Source organism: Calonectris borealis, chromosome 3 (genome assembly GCF_964195595.1).
Source record: "Calonectris borealis chromosome 3, bCalBor7.hap1.2, whole genome shotgun sequence".
In the NCBI taxonomy this organism is placed as follows: Eukaryota; Metazoa; Chordata; class Aves; order Procellariiformes; family Procellariidae; genus Calonectris; species Calonectris borealis.
The window spans coordinates 127494387-127512069 of record NC_134314.1 but is presented as its reverse complement, the minus strand read 5'-3'; the positions used below and the strand labels follow the sequence as shown (position 1 = coordinate 127512069).

The window sequence follows — 17683 nt, the reverse complement described above, 5'->3', positions numbered from 1 at the left end:
TTGTGATTCTATGTTTAATTTAATTAGAAAAATATGCTTTTAAAAAAGTTTTCAGATAAATGTTAGTAAGACATTTCTTATATTAAATAAAACCTACTTATTTCGTAAGGGCAGATGGGCACTTTCTTGTGTGTTCTCTTAAGCTGCTTAAGAATACCAGCCACAGCTGAGATGGCCACCTAAAAGAAAGAAATGGGTATTAATGTATCCATTCCATACACTTAATGCCAGAAGGATGTGTCTAATCATCTCATTACAGACACATTTTAAGCCAGCTACTCAGCGCCCTAAAAAACCAGTGAAAATTACAGTGAACTTCATCACCCCAGTAGCTGATACTTCCCATAAAGAAGTAAACCTCATTCATTTCAGGGGATACAGGGCATGGCTTAAGTGTGACCTTTACAGCCCACAAAAACCTCCCCACTAATCATTTTCAGGAAAAAAAGGAGGTGGCCATTGGTTTCAAGCCTCACTGAGCTGACAAGCAGAATGAAAGGTACAAATATAACACATAGAAGTCTCCCTTCAATTAATAAGTTGCAGATGGAAAAAACAGACATCTGCAAAAGAAACCCTGCAAAATTCTGAAGTAAGAAAGAATGAATAGGTACGTTCCACGTTTTCTCAATTTACAGACTTTACATCATGTGTCATGGCTACAGCATGCCAAGACTGTCACCTTCTTGGATTAGGAACTTTTGTACACATGCATGGCTGGAAGAGTGAGGAGGGATGTACACCCCAATTTTTGTGCTTTATCACAGCAAGACACCACAAACATCTGATCTAAAATCTAATGAGTTGCAAAACAAAAAGACATAATTATGTTGTTTTTACCTTACGAACTACAATTGCATCATGGTTGAGACACTGCACAAAAAATTTTATGGCACGGACAGGCAGTATCCTATCATCCCTCAGGAGCAGAGACAGAAAACCAATGCTTATGTGCTCGAACTTCCAGGGACTAGAAAAATAAAATAAATATTCAAAACAGACAATAAGTAGCCAAGTTGCATGTACCGCTTTTGCACAGAAATGATTATATGGATTATGTAAATATGTTTGGACTAATTTAAGTAATGTTCTATGACACTGCTGTAGTCAACGAGATTAACCGTCATTTAGGGAAACCTCCGATGTTCTGGGAACACACAAGTGCAATCAAGCATATTCAGTTAATGGTGTCTTTTTGATCTTGGCATTTCAATGTAAAATACAGACCTATAGGGGTATTCTTTTAAAGTTTTTAAACACAAATACTATGCTACCAATTAAAATCTATTTATGTAGTCACCTCCAATCCACCCCCCAAAAAAATTCTCATGCACAGAAAGGGAGACTTACAGATTTCTTTGTTCCACACAGTCCAGCAGCATGTTGACCAAATTTTCATAGTTTCTGAGGGAAAAAGAGGGAATCATCAACCAGACGCTACTGAGAACCATTTAAAAACAGAATAAAAGTTCCTCAACGAAAGGTGGGTGAAGGCAATGCAGTAAATGCAGCACGAGCTGGGAGGACAGAGAAGAGGAGGAGGAAGGAAGGAAATACGAGCGTGGAGGAAAGAGGCTGCCAAGTCAGGAGAGAAGACACACCACAATGACATTCTGAATTTGACGAGCTTAAGATTTAGTTTAGCAAATTCAGATTATTACATTTAATGTACAGTAAATATCAGGCAGCACAAACTGGTGTTAAGGGAAGTTTAATTTACCGCAGAGCTTCAGCATTCTTTTCTTTCTGTCGCTGAATTCCTAACTGAATTTCTTCTGAACGAAGACCTGTGAAGTTTGAACTTGGGTGTTCTGATTTTTGCAGCATAACAGCTATCTCAACACATTTCTCTGGAACCTATTGACAGAGAATGCAGAGATTCAGGGCTTAGCAGCAACTTACAAGTTTTTATGTTTGTTTGTTTCTGTTTTTAAATAAGGAGAGTTCAGAATCATATGAAGCATGCAGAATTTCCTGTCCACATAGACAAGCTCATGAAGAAGTAGGGGAGACAGCTTTTGTGTTCACACAGTAGAGTTATTTCTCCAAGTAAATGTTTTATTCTATTTTAAGATAAAGGTAAATACAAACTTCAATACTTCATTAAACTGTAGAAGTTGTCTATAAAAGAATTTTATTAATTGGCATTCATTCTTTAAACTAAGTACCATGCCATTTATCCCACTGATTAGGCAAAAGGCAGTTGTGTAACGAGTGCTGTGTGTTAGCACAGTGGGACAACACGACAAATGCTGACAATATTAATTTGATGACACTGTCCTACCAACACACATCTTCACGCCTGATCAGCATGACCCATATAATTAACACTGCAAGGCAACTTAAACTTCCTTTCTGTAACAGGCTTCCTTAGAGGTTAACAAAAAGTTACAAATTCCAATAGTATTACAGGAAGCTCCATTACTTCAGCCTCAAAAATACGTGTTTACATTCCTATGTAACAGAAATCAGAACATCACAACCCTAACTCAAATGATAGACGAGTCTCAAGCATTTATGTAATCAAATGCTCTCAGAATCCAAGACATTAACCCCAAGCAATCTGACACTTACTGCAAAATCTAGTCCAATTGTTTCATACTGCCTATGGATTTTTTCTGCTAGGTCATCAAAGAGTCTAACTATGGATGGTTTTTCCAAGGACATAGCTTTGCTAAGCCCAGAAGAAACAATCGCTGGCCACGTCTGTGCAATACAATCCCAATCGTGAAGATTTGCCAAACACACTCCACTGTGATTTCCAAGAAGACAATATAAGGCACCCTGCAAAATGGAAGATGTAATTTTAAAAAGTTAAAGCATTGTTCACATAAGTGATCTCTACCTACATAAGCATGCACCCACACAGAATAAAAATTAATCTTCACATTACCAAATCATTAAAATGTACCATAAACATTCAGCTACGTGGCCTCCCTGTCAAAATACTGAAGATTTTTCACAGAATCCTCTTCATTCTAAAGAACTGTTTTAATGAGATTGGAAGCCCTGCCAATTAATTTATCCACAGAATGGCTGACTGATTTCTGAATTACATTATAAAGGAGATTATTCAATGATCAAGTACCACACCTGGCCTTTCTGAGAACTTATTCATGTTTGGGCTGTAGGCAAATCATAATGCTGTTAACTAGGCACCTGAAATGATGCCGACTGAGCGGGATGTGGACACGGCACGGTGAACGTGACAGGTGATTGTGTGAGAAGCTGACAAGAGTTACACAGTAAAACAAAGGGTGGCGGGATTTCACAGGTGAATAAGCGGGAGTTATGTGAGAAACGGCCAAATTTCACAGGCAATTGGAAGGAAATCTTGGGGACCTTTTGGAGAGCAGAGTCTTACAAGAACAGCAGTGCCTAGGTAACCACATCAGTAATATACAGGCTAAGACTGCCTGGTAACAGTATCAGAAATACCAAATTCAGCTATGGCAGCAAATGCTGTAAGTGTAGCAAAACTGGGATCAATTGGGAAAAAGTAACTAGGCATGGGTTGCTTATCTGGGAGGAGACAGGGATGCAGAAAAGGAGGTACAAGGATGGCAGAAAAAAAAATAATAATCAAGAAACAAGAAAAGGGATAATAAGATATGCAAACAATGTAATCACATGCTGTCTGATAGTACCTATCAGGCAGCTGGAGCAGGACAATAAGCCATAGCGGCTGTTCTGACCATACGACAAGAGTCCAACTTGCCTCTGTGGCCAGGAGGACTGAGGGGGTGCAGAGGAAGGAAGGGAGCATGATGCTTTCAAACACCTGGACGGATAGATTGCATCCTGGCATCGTTGCGTCAGCACCATTTCCAGGCCTGACAGCACCAGCAAGTACCCACCACTTCAATACAAAATCCACCTGATTTAGTATAACTTTTCTGGGTCATCAACTTTTTATCCAGTTCATGCCATTTTCTTATACTGTTACAGCTGACAGAACTGCTTAATGAGTTTTACCACCTTAGACTATAGCTTCTCACTTAAAAATAGGTGTTAACATAAATTTGTGTAATACCTGAACACACAATGAAATGAGGAACATATATAAACACAAAATTTCTCTTGACAACTGATCTAATCCAAATAATTTCTTCCACTAGTCATGCATAAGCTATATGCCATGAAAACATCAGTCACGCTGATAAACAAGCAAATCCCATTTTCACCATTAAAAATTCTTTTATAAAAACACTTTCAAAAGACAGACATGAAACAAAGTTAAAGAGACAGTACTTTAAATTGCTTTTGAGTGACATCTTGCCGGTCTGGACGCAAGAACTCCAAAACCAAAGGAATGATATCTCTGCAACAAAAATTGTAGGTTCCCAGAGCTGTGAAGAATGCTTGCTGAGCTTTACTTCTGACCTGCAGGAAGAGAGACATTACTAGAAAGTCTTTTGAACCAAAAATATACTATACAAAAATAACATCCTTATCCATTTCAGTTACTTATGCATAGAATTTACATGATGTATTTGTGCACAGAAACAAAATTATTTGTAGAAGGTTGTAAATAGCATGCTTCCCCTCACCCTTGCTCACTGTTGTTTATAAAAACCTACTTCTTGTTTCTAGCATTTACTTGAGAACAGCTACAAAGTTAAAGAAAATTCTTTATGTTGCCAAAAACAGTCACTGTGGTTTTTAAGATCACTTGAAAAACAAACAGCTAGAATAACAGATGCAGTTAGGAGAACTCTAAAGAGCCCGTAGATATCGTAGATGGATCTGAATTTATACATGCACACAGAGCTCCCACCAGACAAAGAGTTCAGAATCCAACTATCAGCACATCTGTTTTGTGTATTTTTAAGAACCAGGATGCCATCATAGCTACTTCCTAAAAGCAGACTTAGCATTCCAAATAGTGTCATGAATCACATCATCACATCTAAAAACCTCAACCTGGTATATTTTTATTAAAATTTCTTATTGAATTCTTGTTTTTAGAAGCCTAGAGTTAAGTCCCTCAAAAAATTTAAAATTTGTAACCTAAGTTGGCAGCCTCTCCACCCAGTTATTTATTTGACAAAGAAGGGGCTTAAAGCAAAAACTATGCCAAAATTGGCAACTAATGCAAATGAAATAAGTAAGTAAATATTTCATGTTGCCATGGAAATAAATTGAAAAGCAAAGATCCTGAAAACATAACTTGAAGAGAGCAACAAAAAACTCCAGATATTTCAGTTTAAAAGGGGTTGTTCCTTACCTGACCATATGAACTTGTGGACAAACACAAAAGGTCTCTGATCATCTCCTGGTGGGAAGTTTTATATTCACAGCCTTCCATCGTTAGTGTTCTCAGCTAAATTGTATAGAAAACACAAATAAAGGACAGATTGTGTTTACATTTCACACACGCAAGAGAAACACTCGTGCAGGATTATTGCATCTTTTGCTAAATGACAACATAACAAATCAGCTTTTCAAGTAAAGTTGTTAGTGAAGATTTAAGTGAAAGCATTACCTCATGCTGCAACATGACTCTGTCTATCAGCAAAGCTCTGATATGCTGTTTCTTTCCTTGAAGCTGTAAACAAATACATAATTGGGTTTAGATTTCAGTATTCATATTAGCAATTTGCACTGACTGAATTCCCCATGCACTCTTTTTCTTTTGCCTAGAAACAGGCAAATTTCACATATAAATTTTTTTTTGGCAGACAACCTTGATTTTTTTGTCCTGGTAAAGTTTTTTATTTGCCTATTACTCTGCAAGCAAAAGGAAGCTCTGGTCACAGAAATTTCTCAGTTAACAAGGCCCAGAATGGAGCATCATGCCAAATCTCAGACTTTGGTCCAAGGACATAGGCAAACTGAGGGTTACTACAATTCAGAAATACTAAGCTATTTACTCATAAGATTTCCAACTAAAGGTACAAAAACACTGCAAAACAATATTCTTACCAAGGAATTAGATTTCAAAATTATGAAAGCTGATTAAACAGTAAAGGAAACATGAAAAAAGTCTTTCTGAACATTAGGAACTATTTCCATCCCTCACCTAATCTTTACAAAAAAAAAAATCACTGACCCTGTTCTCCATTGATTTTTTCACTAGATTAAAGCTTTTCCATCGTGAATCAAACTCATGCTTGTGAGACCCTTGGAACTGTAAAACGTCACTAATAATCTGTAGAAAGAAAAAGATGACAAAGAGTGATTATTTTGCAAAAGTAGTAATCTTGTCTTACGTATTACAAATTATAAGTATACCTTTATTATTAGAAATAAAGACTTGGTATCATCTTCTGAATTATCAAGTATATAGCCTGCAATTGGAAGAAAAATAATTTATTATCGGACAGGAAAAGAGCTTTAAAAATTAACAATATTTATTTTATTTCTACAAAGCTTAAATTTAAGAATTATAGGCTAAGTAAACGAAACAAGTTTCTCATCCATAAAATTATACTTAAAAGATAAAGGAGTGGTTAAACTTACGCAGCAATTTCCTTGTAACCCTTGCAATTGTTTCTCGATAATTCTCTCTTGATAAATCTACCAAAAAAATTAAACATTTATTATACAATAGCATAAAAAGCAATTTACAGATAAGTAAACCAGTGGAAAGCCAGAGCAGACTATTCAGAAACGGCAGTATGGACTATTATAAAAAATAACCACCTTGTTATATCTAGGGTCACCACTCTCACAGGGCCTTCTTTTGTTTATCAAGTCAACAGTATGTTTTTTATAGGTAGATAACCTTCTTTATCTGCCTTGGCAGCTGGCTTCATCTCTAACCACAGATTGACGCAGATTATTTAGCATGTGAAAATTGAGTAACACATTAAGCAGAGTAAAAAAGAAAGTCAACAGAATACAGATTTTACGTATCAGGTGATCAAGCCAGTAGAAGACTGGGGACTTATTCCCCTTCAATATGGGTACAAACTCACCACTTGCAAGCTAATGGACCAGATTTTAGAAGTATTACAGGACCTTAAACCATTTAATAGTGCAATAAGCAGGTTATGCGTTGATTCCTTCTGCCTCTCAAGTGCAGTCCTTGGGAGATGGGTGTTCCCTCCTGCACCTCTCATCTGTGTGGAAGTACGTGGGCCAACCATTCTGACCTGGGGGTTGGACCTGAGCTCCCATTCCCAGCCATATTACTGCAGCACATTTGTATCTTGTATACCATCGCTGAAGATGAAACGGTGTGTACGCAAGAATTTGTGTTGGCCAAAAAAGCCCACTTAATATAAAGAGAAGAATCAAAATTATGGTCTCAAAAAGAACCTACTGTTTTCACAACAGAAAAAAAAAAAGAATGAAAACAACACTTACAACCTGTCTGAACAGAATTAGGATCTACTTACCATATTCAACACCAGTGTACAGTTTTGTCTCTTCCAAAGACACCAGACTTGGGACCCTGCATGAAAACAAATCAAGTATTACTACACATTATGGAAATCATTGACTATGTGAATTTCATTGACATTTAATTCATTTTAAGAAGTTAAATTTCATGCCAGTAGCGCCAAAGATGTTTGGATTTACTAATAGTACGCCTCAGTTCTAACATTTATAACTCAACCATACTTATGGGTCAGACTGTTTGTCAGAGACAAGTACGCCATAAGGACACCACCTTGAACCCAGAATCTTGATTTCTCATTTAACAGAACCTCATCAGTTCTGTTAAATAGCCAGATTTGGACTCATTGTCAAACCTATGAACACACTCATCAAAACAAGCATGGCTCCTAGTCATCTTAGTCTAGAAAGGACAGGAGAATTTGACTGCTGAGGCAGAATCCTTTCCTGACAAGCTGATGAAGCTTTTCTGACTTTGGTCCTTTCTTTAGAGGGTAAAGAAATGTACCCATTATGTACAGAATTCCTACTTATTGCTATATGAAGTTCACTATTAATAACCATACCGAAAAATAAAGCCATGCTTCTTCCACGATTTGGGTCAAACTTATCTATCCAAAATACTTTCTTAAAAGTGAATTCTTAAGTCTTTGTGGATTTGCTTTTATGTAACCATGCAAAAAAAATACAGATTCAGGTATCACATGCCAATGAATTTAAAATACATAAGAACATACACTTGGGGTTTTTTGTGTGGCTTTTTTTGTTTGTTTGTTTTGGTTGTATGTTTTTGGTTGGGTTTTTTGTTTTGGTTTGGTTTGTTTGTTTGTTTTTAAACCTACAATCTCACCCCCTAAAACATTAAGGTAGACAAATTCAAGCTTTCAAGGACAAAATACACCAGTGTATTATGTAAACAAGTAGTATCAGCAAGTAATCCCTATACAAATCATCTTCACATAAAATTGCATTGACAGTATAATCAGAACAAACAAAGCTAAGTGAAGCAATGTGAATCTACTCCTATTACAAATGCTAAATAACACATCAGAAAACACTATAGATTCTATATCTGAGCATGCGCCACGAGATATACTAAAATAAACTTTAAGATTTCAGGGATGGCAAACTTCTATCTGTCAGAACCAGAAATAAGGGTCATGTTTCTCCTGTAAAAGTGAACACATTAAAACATGAGCGCTACAATTGTTGTGTTGATTAGATGAAGGAAAAAAGCTTGCAACCAAAAATTAGGTAAACTGACTTCACAACCCTTGTAACAGTCACATCTGCACAAACAAATGTCAAACTGAAATGTCTTTTTCCTAATTGATTTAGACATCAAGAAGTGAAGTCTTAATTTCATTTTCCTTGTTATATTTCTGGTATCGCTAGGTTAACTTGAAAATAAGCCATTCCAAAAGTCTTCTCACTTCTTTTTCCCCCCAAAACTCAGCACTGGCTTAGGTGCTTAAGGTACAACCTGGCCACTAACACAATCTCCAAAATATCCAACATCAATCCTGTACTTCGGTCCTGAATAAATAAAGTTTTTATGGTCTCACACACTTGCTTTTTTTAAAATCATCTACATGATTGACTTTGAAAGTGTTTGCTATGTATTTCTCCAAGATCAGATCTTTCCAGTTGGGAAGATACAGAGAGGGGATATTTCTGCAATTAACATCTGGGGGGAGAAGAAAAAAAAAAAGAGGAGTGAACCTTTCCCCCAAATACTATTAATTCTTAAAAAACAGAAGGGAACAGGTAAGTCCAACAATCTCAGGTAGCTAGACATTAAGCAATTACTTTTTTTTTTTCTGGTACAGTATGCTGGATATGTTGATAGGTAAATGAGCTCATAGCAGTAATTTTTTTCTACAGTATTTTAATGTATTTTTACCCTTAAACAGTCTCCCCTGAAATAAATACACAAATTAAGTTCACATAAGGCTTTCCTACCTATGAGGCAAGGAAAATTAAAGTGCAATTTCCCAGTTTTCCTCAGGTAGTCTACAGAAAGATTACAAATCTTTGCACTTCTTTCCCACTCCCAGCAAAACACATTCAACTGTTCTTTGCCAAGCTAGCCAAGTTCCGAACCAAAACTCTAACATTTAAAACAAAGGAAAAACAACACTCCAAGTTCTCTCTACACTTCAGCAAACCAGGAGTAACAACTCAACACAGAGCATCCAGTAATCAAGAACTAGCCTGGTATAGTCCTTACACTCACCATGACATTGCTCCACAGGCAGAACCATTTATTTCAACAAGGCTACTAACAGGATGAAAATATTATGTTCAAAATGCAACAAAGTTTTATAGCTGGCCCACAAACTAAGATCCATGCTAGTAATATTCAGCATTGTAAGTGTCAGCCACCGAGCCAGAGAAAACTAAGTGTTTTACTTTGGACACACAAAAGGAAGAGGCATGAAATGTTTTTCTTAACTTCAGTCAATACTGATAGCAAGACTCTCAGGACAATACTTCATGCAATGTATAAATAATACTGTGCTTCATTCTGTATCAACAGTTTTCAAGACAAATTGCCAGGAAAACTTATGAACAAAGAGTATCCAAAATTACAGCTGGAACAGAAATCCCAATTAAACAGAACTTTGAAGAATTCATTCCCTTATTTGCCACAGTACAAAAAACTAAAGAATCTTTATTTGAGAAAAATTAATGCACTATGTTTTTCAACTTCCAGACATTTTACAGAGCACTTTATTCAAGTCTGTGTATACATATTCCTCAGTATGTAAGTACAGTTCAGCAATCAGATACAGCTTTTCAGAAACAAATAACTTTTAGCATCACTCCACTGAAACAATTGCAGAGGAAATCCTTCTAATTGCAAAAAAACGCCGTGCCATGTTAAGGACTAGATCAAGGGCTGCATCAACCTATTTTGACATAAGAGATTAAGAGACAACAGTCGGAAGGTGAACAAGGAGAAAACAGGGTTACTCACCGTGGAGGAGTAACTGTTTCCTTTTCTGTGTGCAGCTCCCCCAGCAGAGCTGGGAAGTTTCCTGGAGATGCCAAGAGAGGTTAGCTAGCCCTGCCCCTCAGCATACGATAATCACATCCTTACACATTTAAAAGAAGTGGTCTTATCCCTGACCTGTAGTCTGAACACCTTAGTGAAAGGACATTAAGAAAGCTCCTACCAACGTCTGTAGCAGGAGTAGAGCAATACTGCATCCTAACTAACCAAGCTCTATCTAAGAGGGAGACAAAAAATGGATGTTCTCTGAGTAACCCTGTTTTTGCTTCCCTAAATCAGCTGCTTAGTGTTACCTTGTTTCTAAGTAGGCTGCCAGGAAGGGAACTGAAGCAAAAGGGAACTCAACTGAACATCAGTGAAAGATTTCTCAACCTTAAAGAGCTTTACACTGTCTGCATTTGAAATAATCTTTATTTGCACACCATTAGAGTCATTATAACAAAAGGAGATTGATATTACTTACAATTACAGCGGCCCCTTAAGAAAAAGGGTAGACTGTGTGCACGGAAGCGTTATCTATACCTGCACACATCTCATGTGGCAGAGCAACGTTGTGTTTCTGCAGGCACAGAAAAAACTGTCTTCATTTTTCCCCAACTATGTCAGGATAATCCACCACAGCTCTGACTCTATGGCTTTGAACACCTTAATTCAGCCACAAAAAACTACTGCTGTCATAAAGGATTGCTCCTCACAACCTCTGGCAGCCTCCTCAACTCCTTTTTTCTCTTCCTCTCGTAACTATCCATTTTGCATTAAAAAAGTAAGTCACAGAAATCAATGGCACACCTGAAATCAATGGCATCTCTACTGAAGATGAAGAGCACTATGTGGAATATTAATGTAAATACACACTATTGAGTCATCAAATAGTTTTCTATTGATTTGTTACGCATGGCACTTCAGAAGAGAATTCATTCATCCTCCAAAAAAGATGAAGTTTAAATTCCTTGCTACTTACAGTATAAAAAATAAAGTCAACACCAAGTGACATTTATTAAAGTTCTATTTCCTACTGAAATTTAACTATTCTTTTCAATTCTGACAAGTTTCAATTATGCATTTTATTTGTGCATGGATTGTGCACAAATTCCTTTTCTACTGAATTGCCTATCATCTCCCAAAACACCTGCTCATGTATGAAACATTCACAGTAACACTAAGCATTTAAAATAGCATGAGCTATTTTTAAATCAAGCTATGGTGGGATTTTCAGAAGGATATAAATTATTTAGGTCATTCATGTAAAACACACACGGGAATTTTGCTCCCAAAATTGGAAGGCGGGGGGGAGGGAAATCACAAGCTACACATGAGAACTGCTTGGTCTCAGAAAAAGTTGGGAGCATTATGAAACCTAAGCCTTTTGTGCTCAAGCTCACTAAACAAGGACATCACTCTTCAAGCACTTCACAACAGCTATGCTGATGTGTATATGAGTGTGTGTATGTATGCACGCACACAGTGTATACTTATGGGTATACTGAGCACACTCAAGTCAAGTGTTGGTCAATGTAACAATGTGTTTCCTGTGCTAAATACATCACTTTTCAGTTCGGAGACTACCAGTCATCAAAAGATTAAAAAAAAGAAATAGGAGAAACTAATGAATCAACATGAAAACATTAACCTAGATTGACAGGAGATTCAAGAAGCCTCATGCCAATGTACACACTTGTAGATAAACAGAAGTTTTGAAACCTTTACTCTAACCAGTATTTATTAAGCCATGAAAATAAGGGTATGATTTGATTCTGTCTAACAAGGAGAACATACCAGACCAATGCTGGAGAATTCTACTCAGTTTCAGCTTTATCAAATAATAAATAAAAACAATAAAAAAAAGAAGAAACCAACAGAAAAACTTTGCATATTAACTATTCAAGAAGCAAACCTATTTTCAATAGCTAGTAAATAAAATAAACACAAACTGCCAAGACACAAAACATTCTTAACAAGGAGAAATGAAGAAAGACATTTTGAAATTATTGGGTATTCCTCGGGTGTTTGACACTGAGGAACAAAAAACCTGTAAAAGTCCATAGAAATGGACCAAGTGACTTCCCACAAGCTTTTCAAGATGACAAGTTTCTGTAAGTGATTTCCATAAAATGATGTTGATGACTCATAATACACCATCTTACAATCAAACAAAACAGAATCCTAGGTTAAAAGTACTACTATAGTAAAGTGTAGTAGTCTCCACACTAGTGGTCAGGCCTTGCATTTGCAACAGCTCTATTTTCCTGCTGTTGAAGTAACTTCAAAAGAATTATAGCAACAACAAAACACCAAGAAGCAAATAGTTACTATGTTAGTGGAAAGCAGTCTCATGCATTCATCTCTGCAATTTATTTTAAAACAGAAAGGTTTGGAACTTGAATCCAGATTCACTCATTTTCTTCTCCCAAAACAGTGCTCATAACTTTTGTTATATTCTCATCCCTCTAGAAGACTACCACATTTATGTAATACTGTCATTTAAAATTCATCCATCCAAAAAAACCCAGACCTTGCATCTAATGCATGGGAATTTTATGCAACAACACAGGTCAATTATGACCACCAATAATGAAAGAAGCATTTGGCCAGCTTGTGACATCTGTGACATACAGTCAATATATACTTTTCATAATTAGTTTTCTCTATTACTTAAGCAAAAAAACCTACTTCCTCACTCAGTCAAGTCATCTTGCTTTATACTAGTCACTGAGTCACTTAAACTAATGATCAAACCAGGTACAGTGGACTCATGCCATTACAGCCTGCTCCTAATGGAGAAAGCAGCCTTTCTCCCTTATTCCTGCCACTGCCTTCCCCTGCCTGTCACCCATGCAAGATTGCAAACAGACCCCAAAAACAAGGTCTGCAAATATTTAGGTAGCTTTCAGTTGTCAAACAAAAATAAACCCCATATATTCAGGGAAAAAGCGTCTTGGTGGCAGGAGCAGCCTGTAGGCAGATAGAGTTTACAGTACTAACCAAACCATCATATCTAGTTCATCATCCCGCTACACACAAAGTTTTAAAGTTCATTCTACCCACATATTTCTTTTGCTGAGGTTCAAATTACATAGCTCCAAGCTCTCCCTCATCTACGTGACTTTCCTTTCATTCAGTGAGCAGGCTAGAGAATCTTAAAGGAACAAATAGTCATCATCTATCTTTCTTGGCAAGAATCTTCAGGTATCCTTAACCATCAAGATGAAGGAAAATCTAGCAGTTACACCTACTCAGCTCTACTTTACAGCCAGCACAAATAACAATGCTGTACTACATGGTGTGTGATCAGCTATGGATCATTGGAGTTAAATGGTGTAGGAGGCATCTGACAAGAAATCTCCTGTGCCAGTTTGTCTTAGAAGTATACACGCAGAATTTTTTAATCTTAAATGTATCAAGCCATTTACCAATACCTGCATTCAGAAATATTCCTATACTGCCATGTTAGGACAGTGAATATCATCACCACTAGTGGTAAGTACTAACTGTGAATACACAGTACTTAGAATAAGGGCGTTCTGGGTAGCTGACTTAGTCACTTCCCATAAAAGCCCTTCAGTTCCAAATTTGAGTGCTTTATGTGCATTCCCACTATACATAATGGGAACAGGCTTGCGAATGTGAACTGGTATCTTACAAAAAAAAAAAATCCCAGGAACTCACTACACAATAACAATTAAAATCAAACTTTTTTCCTGTTTTAATAGCAAGTTCATCAAAAGACACCTCCTACATTCAAACTGGATATAATTTTATGGACATATGGGATCGAAAACAGTATTCACAGGAACCTGTTTAATATTGCTTTTTAAATCAAAAGATATCTCCCTCATTACAAATATTCGAGTTATTTCTTGGGGAAGGAAGAGGAGGGAATAAGGCAGTAGAGAGGAAATCTTCCTTCTTGGTATAATTCCTTTCTTACATACAGTAACTCATTAAAACAGAATATAGATTTCATAGGAAGCACCACTAGAATGAACAGCATCTGTCCTGGATGGATCACCTCAGCCTCATCTCTCAAGATGCTAAATTGATATTGACCTTTGCAAGTGTTCTTGCTAAGTAAGTTGAATAAACTGACAGGGATCTAACATCTAATTGATATGAAGTGCAACAGGATCTCCTTAAGTACTTAGTCCTCCTTACTAGGCCAAAGTACAACCCACTGTGCACAAACTCACTCTACTTCCCTCACATTGTCTCCTTCATTAAAAATCCATGTTCCGTTTGTGATAATTTAAATAATACAAAGAATGAGAACTAAAGCTTACTTAAAATTCATTCAACTTCAGCAGGCAAATTCCAGAGTCCTGTATAAAGTCACTGAAAAGATAAATCGCCTTAACCATGTTTTCAAAAAGCCTTAATATAAATACAAAGTTTGGAGGTAAGACCTGCTCACAGTGGCTATAAGATGTTTCATCAATATGTGTAAAGTCTGTCCAAAACGAGATAATGGTGGACTCTGAATCTCTGCAGACGTTTAGTAGAATAAACTATTGATTCCAAAATTCAGATTATGTGAGAAAATTCTGATTTTGATTTCTTTAGTAACAAATTTATTTCAGCATCTTCTCATGTAAATTGTATATATTTAATACGGCAGTACAGATAACTACCAGAATGAAGCAAATCTTCCGTAAGTATACAAGTAATTTAGAAGTTGATTATAGGCTAACGTCCTAATCTGAACATTAAGAATTTACAGACCTCACCCAACAATATAAAAACATGATTCTAAACACCCCACACCAACACAAAACCAGAGACGGTCTACATGAACACATTCTATCAACAGCTGCAATTCACTCTTCTCCACAGGTGGTGAGGTTCGTTCTTCTACCAAATGAAGCTTCCATTATTGACAACCAGATAGCCTAGACAAGGGTACAAAACTGCTTACTCTTACACAGGTTTTTCTTCCTTGATTAATAGATTAGTATAGCTACAACAGATTTTTTTTTTTTGGTGGTGTTAAAGACTTTTTGGGCCAAGATAGCCTTCTATTTTGAAGTTCAAGGCATCCAAGAACAAAAAAATCCTTCTCCTTTGAAGGACCAACACCAGAAACTCTGTCCTTGAACCCGTGGAGCCATATGAACCGCAAGCATCTAGTGCTCACTGCCTAACAGATGCTAGAGCAGGATTCAGACTGAATCAGGAAGTGATGCTAACACGCTCCCCCATTCTCCCAATATGGACCAGCAGCACATTGCTGGTACAGGAACAGTCAATGCCTCCTGAAAGGTGTTGGAGTCCTTATTTTAGAAGATAGCCATAATAAGCCTGAATGCCCTGCACTGCCCCTTTAACTAAAAGATTACTTCCCTGAATTTCTTACATAGTCAATGGAAAAAGATGGCCTCTACAGAGCTCTCCAGCTTAACAAATGTTCTAACATATACTCAAGAGGAGCCTCTCCCACTGTACAAGAAGCTCACAGAAGCTAGGCACCTGAAGTAATGTGTTTGAGACTCTATCAATGCTCCCTGGCACTTTTAGTAGCTGGCGTTTGGGGAAAAAAAGTCAGCAACAACTTTATAGTCACCAAATACTGACTGTGGCCATAACCTTAATTGAAACCCTCCATATTTTAAACATGATACACAACAGGAATACTGACATCAAACTCATAATTGCCTCTAACGATAATATTTCAAGAAGTCAAAGCTAAAGCAGCAATCCCATCTATTAAAAAGCAGTCTGTTTTAAAGCCTGAACTACTGTAACGCAACAGAAAGTTCCTATAAATTTACTCAAGTGTTTTTGTTAGAGTTCTACTGTATGCTGGCACCAGTAGCCAGGTTCTGCTGTGACATTATTCACAGGGGTCTGAGCATCCAAACAGGACTTATTTCCTATTTTAATATGAGAAGACAGCCGGCAAGAAGTTAAGTTCAGAATGTTTATGACTTTCCTCATCCAGGGCGACAGGAACATTAGTAAGAGGGCAGTGCACTATGGTTTGAAGGCTTCTTTTAGAAGAAGCATGAGTAAATGCCTAGCTTCCATTTCCTTTACATAAAGTAGCATCAGCAATGCAGTGCCATCACCTACCTTTTTTAAAACATTTTCAGTCTTGCACGGAAAAACACACTTAACATTCTTTCACGTTTTAAGTACTCAAATGTTTCTGTAAGTCACTATTTCAAATTTCTGTATTTTATACTTGCATGAGATTTCCTTAAAAATAGCCACTAGAAGCAGTTGTGTGATAATAGCAATAAGCACTAAAAACCAGTATGAATATAATTGCTAAGAATGTTTGTGATATAAAAATAAATTTTACTTACAGATGAGCCACCCTTTCTCCTGTTAGAGGAGGCAGAACGTTCCCAGAACCAATCAAGCAGTTATGCACTATAGCAAGACACTGCTGCACATCATCTCTTAAACAAAGAAGAAAACCCGATTACTTATCTATTACATGCTTGAAAATATACAAACGATAAACCATATTTTTTGGTGAAGTTTTATAAAAGCCCTTTTCTTTAGCTATATCACTTCTAAACACAAGAGGGAGCACTACAGAAATCAATCATTTTTTGATCCAACCTAATCCTATTACAGAACTCCATTCAACTTTGTTTTCTGAAACATTCAACTTTGTTTTCTGAAAAACTTGGTTTGGAGATTTTACATTCTGAAACAGTGAAGGAAATGTCAGTATAATGAGATAAACTAATCTCAGAACAGACAGCTTTACCCAAAAAAATTGTTTTGAAGAATTTTATCTAAATCTCAGATAAAATCCATGGAATAACTCTCCACCCCAAGGCCAAGAAAAGTCCTTCCCACCATGAGTAGGATGAGGGAATACTTTCTTTAAGAGTGAGTAATTTACAGTCTGAAGATAAATCATAATGCAACAATGTGAACAACTTTTTTCTGTGTTATTATCAAGAATTAAGGAATTCTTTTCAAAGCTGTCTCATCTGAAGTTGTAGCATTTAGTATGTAGTTACAAATTTTCCCCTTTGTTCTCATCTTTGTGGTAAGCCGCTCTGATTTGTAAAATAACTCCTTTCAGCCCTCTTAAGAGGTTCCCTAACTGAAGAGCTCTTAGTACTTATGCATTACTTATCAACTCTGTAAATACATATGTTCAACAAAGGCTGTTAGAATTTTTCGTTTTATCTTTCGTAATAGAAAAATCTTACTCTGAAGCTCCTAAATACATAAAAAATGTTTGATTTCCAATTACTACTTCGTGGAATACACTGGAAAAAAAAAAAGAAATTTGACAAGAATTCAAGCTCCAGAAATACTGCAATTCAAAGCAATAGCCGGCTCACCTAATATCCCATTTATTCACAA

General features: G+C 36.7%; 1 protein-coding gene across 2 annotated transcripts in view; it reads right to left on the bottom strand.

The window, feature by feature from the left end:
- The window catches only part of PSME4 (proteasome activator subunit 4), a 70582-nt gene that overhangs the window by 18225 nt on the left and 34674 nt on the right, over window positions 1-17683 (bottom strand). For both annotated transcript variants that reach the window (XM_075147821.1, XM_075147822.1), the window contains 13 exons: window positions 16660-16755; window positions 7344-7399; window positions 6463-6519; window positions 6235-6290; window positions 6053-6151; window positions 5486-5548; window positions 5228-5323; window positions 4252-4383; window positions 2575-2784; window positions 1721-1857; window positions 1351-1404; window positions 841-970; window positions 98-179 (listed from right to left, as the gene is read on the bottom strand). In XM_075147821.1, the coding sequence (XP_075003922.1) occupies window positions 98-179; window positions 841-970; window positions 1351-1404; window positions 1721-1857; window positions 2575-2784; window positions 4252-4383; window positions 5228-5323; window positions 5486-5548; window positions 6053-6151; window positions 6235-6290; window positions 6463-6519; window positions 7344-7399; window positions 16660-16755 (1268 nt within the window). The remainder of the gene's footprint in view (window positions 1-97; window positions 180-840; window positions 971-1350; window positions 1405-1720; window positions 1858-2574; window positions 2785-4251; window positions 4384-5227; window positions 5324-5485; window positions 5549-6052; window positions 6152-6234; window positions 6291-6462; window positions 6520-7343; window positions 7400-16659; window positions 16756-17683) is intronic.